Here is an 8,465-nt window from a genome sequence, read left to right on the forward strand (position 1 = left end):
AAGTTAGTGCAATATCGATTGAATTGGTTAATTAGTGCAAATGGGGTTTAAACCAAGGATGGTCTAAGTCTGTAAATGAAATCAGTCCTTAGTTGAATAAAGACACACAATTCTGAAGTAACTCAGCAGGTCTGGCAGCACACCTGGGGAATATGATAGGTGACGTTTCGTTGTCAAGACCATTCTTCAGATTTAACCCATGTTCTCCAGGGATGCTGCCTAACCCGCTGAGTTCCTCCAGCATTTTGTGTCTTCTTTTGTAAGCCATCATCTGCAGTTTCTTTTTCCTCATTTCTTAATTGATTGCTCTTTTAGATAATGAGATCAATGGATTGATGACATCTTATCAAATTAAGATCACCACAGTTGAATGGCGATCTACATGATGCCAAGGCAATTCAAACAACACGCTGATTATCTTGAACCTTCCAGTGAATCCTTTAATAGTTCTGTTTAAGGGTCATCAGCTTGAAAAATACTCAGTTTCCCTTTTACCAGATAATGCCTGACCCGAGTATTTTCTGTTTTTATTTGTTTTATTTTCTATTGAAGCTGACAATGTCTACTGACATGTTACGCTGTCCTTTCGTGATTAACAAAGAAAGAGTAATAGTGCTTTAGGTAATAGTGCTTTCTGCAATCTGACAATGTACTCTTTTTTTAAAGCTGTTGGCTGAGCTACACTTATTGATGCATTACTTGCTAACACAACACCCTGGTTAGTTGGTTATTTTTAACGGTACTTCTCCCCTATCAGCTACCTTGAGTACAGTGAGATGGCACGAGGTTGAATGGCCCTGTCCAACGTACTGTTCTTGTAAACATTAAAGGACATTTGCCAGACATGGATTTCTTTCCCCATTTGTTTACAACCATGATACAAATGTCTGTGCACCTTTGCTTTACCTTACAAATTGTAGGTCATTTCTTTATTGTCTTCCATGCAGCTCCTGGTGAAGTCACAGTTCACGGATCACAGTATTGATCCATGCAGGATTCCATCTTGTGCAGTCACTACCATTAAATATCTAGTTCTGCCTATGCAACATACAGTTAATTTAATTCCAATCCAAGTTCTGGGCAGCAATCCTCCAAGATGTGATATTATTTCAGTTTTCCATCAGGACCTTTTCAAAGGCTGCTCAAGAATCTCAAAATGCTTTTGGGTTCCCTTGAATACCTTGATTAGCATAATGACATTGAACTTATTCAAACCCCAGAATTTCATTCAGTGGCAGACACATGGTGGTCAAATAAATTAAAATCTGTGCAATAATGTTAAATTAGTGTTAAATTATTGTGGAAGATAGCATGAATGCTGTACTAGCCTCTGATTATCCTTGAGATGTTTCTACAACTTGATTAGAGTCCACCAGTGGTAAATTAAATTGATTGGACATGATTGGAAAGGCACAGACCTGTCTATATAAGGTCCCACAGTTGACAGTGCATGTCAGAGCAAAAACCAAGCCATGAAGACTAAGGAATTGGCCGTAGACCTCCGAGACAGGATTGTGTCGAGACACAGATCTGGGGAAGGTATAAAGCAATTTCTGCAGCTTTGCACATCGCGAAGAGCACAGTGGCCTCCGTTATTCTTAAATGGAAGAACTTTGGAACCACCAGGACTCTTCATAGAGCTGGCCGCCCGGCCAAACTGAGCAATCGGGGGAGAAGGGCCTTGGTCAGGGAGGTGAACAAGAACCCGATGGTCACTCTGAGAGAGCTCCAGAATTCCTCTGTAGAGATGGGAGAACCTTCCAGATAGACAACTATATCTGCAACACTTCACCAATCAGGCCTTTATGGTAGAGTGGCCAGAGGGAAGCCACTCCTCAGTAAAAGGCACATGACAGCCCGCTTGCAGTTTGCCAAAAGGCACCTAAAGGAATCTCAGATCATGAGAAACAGGATTCTCTGGTCTGATGAAACAAAGATTGAACTCTTTGGCCTGAATGCCAAGCGTCACGTCTGGAAGAAACCAGGCACCGCTAATCACCTGGCCAATACAATTCCTATGGTGAAGCATGGTGGTGGCAGCATCATGCTGTGGGGATGTTTTTCAACAGCAGGAACCAGGAGACTAGTCGGGATCGAGGGAAAGATGAACAGAGAGATCCTTGATGAAAACCTGCTCCAGAACGTTCTGGACCTCAGACTGGGGCGAAGGTTCACATTCCAACAGGACAACGACCCTAAGCACACAGCCAAAACAACGCAGCAGTGGCTTCATGACAAGTCTATGAATGTCCTTGAGTGGCCCAGCCAGAGCCCGGACTTGAACCCGATCAAACATCTCTGGAGGGACCTGAAAATTAACTGTGCATCGATGCTCCCCATCCAACCTGACAGAGCTTGAGAGGCTCTGCAGAGAAGAATGGGAGAAATTACCCAAATACAGGTGTGCCAAGCTGGTAGCGTCATACCCAAGATACAAGATACAAGATACATTTATTTGTCACATGTGCCAGTTGGCACAGTGAAATGTGATCACCATACAGCCATACAATAAAATAAAGAACACAACACACGATAGAGTTCAACGTAAAACATCCCCACACAGTAGAATCAAAAGTTTTCCACTGTGAGGGAAGGCACCAAAGTCAGTCAACTTCCTCTGATGTTCACCCGTGGTCGGGGCCTCCGGAGCCCTCCGCAGTCGCCGCTACGGGCCGCTCAGGCCCGCTCGCCGGGATGTTGGTACTCCGACGTCAGAACGGGAGGCCAACCTCCGTGGCTTGGACCTCCAAATCGGCCACTTCCCACCGGAGTCCGCAGACTTGAGGCTGTAATTGCTGCCAACGGTGCCTCAACAAAGTACCGAGTAAAGGGTCTGAATACTTATGTAAATGTGATATTTCAGTTATTTTTAATTACTTTGCAAAAATTTCTAAACCTGTTTTAGCTTTTTTTATTGTGAGGTATTGTGTGTAGATTGATGATTTAAAAAAAAGAACAAATCCATTTTAGAATAAGGCTGTAATGTAACATAATGTAGAAAAAGTGAAGGGGTCTGAATACTTTCTGAATGCACTGTAGAAATGGAGTGTGTTTAAGTGATAAGATGGTATCCAGAAAAGTGAATCACTTCTAAGTAGTGTATTATTTTAAAATGTGCCCCTTGTAGAATTGATTAAAAAGTTACTTATGAGAAGTACTGCCACATGGTGCAAGAAAATATATTGTGTAAATCTGGGTTCATCTCCAATTAAACCTCCCATTTTTTTCCCTTTGTTCCACCCAAAACAGTTTTCGGCTTTCCATTGTTAGTAATTTCTGCAATGAGACCACAAGAAGTTTAGAAATATATAAAGTATCTTGTAACATTGCATGAGTCAGGAGTTTCTGTGTAAGGGTAATGGATACACGCCCTTTTACTTCAATAAGAATATATTGTGGTATGGAGCGGGGGAATAAATATGAAGTAACCTTACTAAAATATTCATTGTACCTTGTTTGTTCGTTGGTTAATCACCAACTGTTGAATTTTGGTTGGGTGTGGTTGCGTGTGTTGTGTTTGTACATGCGTACGTAAAAATGGAGGAAGAGGTAGTATGAACATTTTAACAGTAAATAAATGCTTCATTTCCTTATAAGGACTGCCAAATTTGGAAGTGGCTACCCTTCAATGAGCTGTGGGGGCGAGTCATACATGGAGTGGGAGTGTAGTTTCTTTCTTAGCTGGCAATGACACACTGCCGACTCACTTCCTTATTGATCAGTTTAAACTAGATTTTACAGGAACTGACGGTGATATATGGGGCCAGGCTTGTGAGAATCATTCATTTGAGATACTCTGGTCTGCCAGTACACTACTTGAGTTCCTCCTCTGCTCCTAGCTTAATCATAATGAATGATGATCCCAAATGTGCAAAGTCTTAATGACTTGTTAATTTGTTTGAGGTTTGTGTAGCAATCTTACAGGTAAGTGATTTAACTTTGTGATTTTCTTCCCTCTTGGAAATTTATTTTACACAGGGCAATTCCAAGGTTAGGCCCATCACTCCAAAAACCCTTCCAAGAATACCTGGAGGCCCAGAAACACAAGCTGCACCACAAGTCTGGAGAGAAAATGGAAGCGGTAAGAATTCCACTAATGTTATATCTTTAGTGTTAAAATGTTTATTGGTCTATGTATGTCATTCCTTTAACCATGTGGACTTGAGTGCTAAATCCATTGTAATTGTGTAATGGCTCCGTTTCAGAAATGAGGTCTCAAATTGGCTGAAAATCTATCAATGAAATTGTGTCTCTAGGATTGCTGTAAGAATGTGGTCCTCAAACTTCCTCTTCGCAAACAAAGTCTGGTAGTTGCGTGAATTACCTGAAGTTTGGTGTACCTGAAGTTTGGTGTAACTTGTCCCAGAAAAAGAGCAATGAAGATCAGAACTTTGCTTTGAGTATTTTCAGATTGATTCCAGGAGAAACATTTAAATAACAGAATTTTCATTTAGGCTGATATAGATGCCTTAAATGTAATATGTAGAATCAAAAATTTGGACAGTATTAATTCTATTAGCAGTTAATTTAGTTTGAGATATTTTCCGCTTTGCTGAAAACATTTTTTTTAATGTTTGAATGTAAAGTGCTCACACCTTTGTAATCCAGAGTTTGAGTATGAAATGATTTATGGTTAGACAATGTATTAGTTGCCCACCCAAAATCTTTCTAGAAAGATAATCAAAATTGCATTTTTCCCCAAACTCTCAACACCCCTCAAAAAACAAATTTAGTTCCTGCTTTGTGGTTATGATGACGTGCAATACTCACCAAACCCAGCTTATGCAACTTTAAGAAAAATTAATTACTTCCTCACATGGAGTAGCTATTGTGTGTCATGCTGCCATGAATTGACCAATATGTTGAACACTATGCAAGTACTTTCTGTTGATCAGTTCTTGTTCTTTACTCAATTTTATTTTGAACTACAAAATTGAAAACCCTGGTTTAATTGTTAAAGATTTATCAGAAGTTGTTTCTGGGAGATCCACATCTCTACCTTATCTTCACCTTTATATTTGATTGCTAATCGCCTAATGTACATGGTTTTTTTCCCTTGCTATATTATCTTCCAACTATGATAGTTTGAAACTATTGTCGCAATTGGTGAAAGAAATGTGAAGTAGTGCTCCCATTTGATATCTCGGAAGTCACAAATAGATGGAATAGACTTGTGGGGGATACTTTGCACATTCTCTCTCTTTTGAAATCAAATGTTTTTAGTCTTTAACCAGCTATTTAAAAATCCATTTGTGTTTTATTTCATTTCTTAAACTCGGTGTAGACAAGTTCCTGCTGGAATCCTAAATAATTTGTATTTATTTTGGCTTTTCACCACTGTTTCAATTTTGATATAGATGCAGAATATCTAAATCTCTTAATAATGCACACATTGAATTAGTGTTGATCCCAGTACCAGATTGGTAAGAACTGTCTGCTTGTAAAAGATAGTGTATGTGAATCTAAGTGAGATGTTAAAGCTTTTCTCCTCTTGATTTGGACTCTATTCTGGCCTACATTGGGTTTATAAATTTCCAGATGGAACAGTTACCAGGCATAGCATCAGCCATTTTGCTGCCAACCCCAACATGACCATGCTCATGAGAGAAGAGATGGTGAACGAAATTGCCATCCGTTCCTTCTCTGGTCGGGTTCCAGACAGAAGTGATACTTGTAGACATGTTCTCAGGTTTAATATGCTTTCATCAAATGGCCTCAGCCAGAATGAGAACACTTGACTCGACCCTACAAAGCAATCGTGATCTAGATTCCTGAAACTACATTGGCCTTTTGTCTGCACATCAAAGGCTCAAATATATGTCCAATAAATCTAAAGTATTTACATCTTATTAGCTACTTTGCAGAGAGATTTTTGCAAAGGCATTTTACCAAACCTCTATTGGGAAGTATAAAATGATAATTTAAAATATGATATATCTGCATATCTCAAAAAAGCAACACCCAAATGCACTAAACAATTAATTTTGGATATTGGAAATGTGAAGAGTTTACTTCATTGAGGACTAAAGCAGCATGGTCATTTGCAGCAGTAATTTGTAGGCATTATGTGCAATAATGCGCCTAATTTGATCAAACAAACTACTAGGTCTATAGCAGTATTTTACAGCATTTTGTGGTGTTCATAACTTTTTTATTAAATCATCCTTTTGATTAAAATATTAAATGGTACACTTTATCTGGGGATATGTGAAGCTATCTGGAAAGATTTACAAATATTTAGTTGATTTAATTTTAAATTTTGGCACTACATGCAAAATAAACGTTTATTCTTTTTGCTTTATTTTCCTGTACAATTTTACTGCTCACATTGTGAATTAGTTCATGAAGTTAAAGGCATACTTAGATTTTGGATTTTGTGATTATTTTATAACAGAGAAAACTGTTCTTAACCCTAACAAAAGTTGCCAAAAGTTTGCTATCGAATTCAAATATTAATATTTTTTTTGTTATTTCTTTTCTTTTTGCCCTTTCCCTCACCCCAATCTCTCAGAGTGAAAATTGGCTGTCGTGGCTGTTTGAGAAAATAGTCATTGTCATGGTGTGCTACTTCATTCTGTCCATCGTTAATTCCATGGCCCAGAGTTACGCTAAACGGATCCAGTCGCAGAAATACACCGAGGAGAAAATGAAATGAAAAATTAACTTTTTTTTTAGGAATGGTCAACAGGAGGCCCAGATTAGATAGTGATTCCTAACAGCCATCTGCTGCTGCTTGATTCCACTAACTGGAATTATTTTAGGGAGGCAGAGAGGATACGTTATAAATGTATACAGTTACAAGTTCTGAGAGAATTATTTCCTGCTTATCATAAGTATTCCAGCCTGGAGTCTACTTTTGTGGATTCTTGCCCATCTATTGTCTCCATTATTACATTATTTTTAAAGAATCCTGGCTTCAGTAGAGGCCTTGTTAACAATGAATGGTGTTAAATGGCATAAAGGAAATTGTAGAACAGATGTAAATATTAGGCATGGAATCCAGATGAAAGCAATGAGTTGGATCATCCAATTACTTTGGGGACATGAATGAATAAACATGGTTTGCAAAAACCACATCGGCTCAAACACCAATATTGCATTGTCTTGAGGTGCAAGCATATTCCCATAATTCCTATTTAACCATCAAAGGTTGGCCATATTTGGCACGGTGGTTGGTAATTTCAGCTCCATAAATAAAGAATAGCGGCACTGTTTTTTAATACTTGCCACTTGTGGCACTGGTTGAAAATAATGCTCAAGCTCTAACAGAGATTACTGCACTGAAATAGTTAAATGGGAACTTCTTATCATTTTTATTGCATAACTTTCCTATATTGGCGCCTTCCTCCGCATAATCTGTACATTCACCTTGGTGCTGAGATTTCACGCTGCCTACTCACCAACAACTGTTTGAGCTGTGGTTTGATGCTGCAGGTTTTAGTGAATGGAAGGCCACATCAATGTTCAATGCTCAGATGAGGCCCTAGTCATACCATCATCTGTAGTGTACTCTCCATTTTAGCAGAGAAAAAAGGCATTAATTTTGTATCACATAATTTCTCCTCTTTTGCTGACAGAGGGTAGATATGGTGAATGTGAGCAAACATATGTGGATTTGTGAAAGAGGTTTATAGATATTATCACAATCCTTGTTTTTTTATTTATCTCCCTATTAGGCATTGTTGTTCTCTTGTGCCCAATGCACCTAACTTGAAAACTCTATGCTCACCTCTACTTGCATTTTCAACAGTGATAATGAAAGAAAAGCTGTAAAACCAGTCAATCTACAATTGTACAGAAAACAATGTCATGTGTATTCTGTAAATTTTAACACAAAGATCTAACCTGGCTTTATAAAACTGCATTGTCGATTCGCAGACTGAGCCTTCGTCCAACTCTGTCCGTTTGATGGGGAATGTCTTGATCGTGTAAAATATTAAAATCTTAAAGTACATGTGCCAATTAAGTATAAACTCAATGACTTACCCTGAATATAGGACCATTCATAACGAGTGAAATAACAAAACAGAGGTCTGATTTTAGGTCACAGTGTACATCTTAAATTATCCCTGTGCGAGACATGTTCCATAAAAGACATCCTTCAGAAGTATCTCTTTAGGAGCTGTTAACTGGAGAAACTGATTCTGTTTTAATTATTGCATTTTCTAACTGGAATAAACTTGGAATTATGGTGATCTCTAAGACTTTCAGTGGTTTGTGAATTTAAATTTATATGGTTCTGGTGTGCTGCATGATGTATCAGGCAGATTTCAGTTCAGTTTCCTTTCAACACATTAGCATTGCCATCGGGCACAAAAATGGATTGAAAACAAGTCAGGAAAAATAGCAGTAAGTCCAAAGTTAGTTCCATCTCTGACAGCACCAGCGTTCCACAATTGGCTAGCCCACAGTTTGAGCTCGCAGGTTCTGGATCTTGGTGTCGCTCAAAATTGATTTTGGAGTTT

The 8,465-nt window shown here is 38.6% G+C and overlaps 1 protein-coding gene across 6 annotated transcripts in view; it reads left to right on the forward strand.

Annotated features, from left to right (window-relative positions):
- The window catches only part of vmp1 (vacuole membrane protein 1), a 127,498-nt gene extending 119,303 nt beyond the window's left edge, over positions 1-8,195 (forward strand). For all 6 annotated transcript variants that reach the window (XM_055657683.1, XM_055657687.1, XM_055657688.1 and 3 more), the window contains exons 11-12: positions 3,979-4,081; positions 6,512-8,195. In XM_055657683.1, coding sequence (XP_055513658.1) covers positions 3,979-4,081; positions 6,512-6,655 — 247 coding nt within the window. In that variant the 3' untranslated portion in view covers positions 6,656-8,195. The remainder of the gene's footprint in view (positions 1-3,978; positions 4,082-6,511) is intronic.
- Positions 8,196-8,465: the final 270 nt, after the last annotated feature.

This window comes from Leucoraja erinacea, chromosome 28, assembly GCF_028641065.1.
Source record: "Leucoraja erinacea ecotype New England chromosome 28, Leri_hhj_1, whole genome shotgun sequence".
Lineage (NCBI taxonomy): Eukaryota > Metazoa > Chordata > Chondrichthyes > Rajiformes > Rajidae > Leucoraja > Leucoraja erinaceus.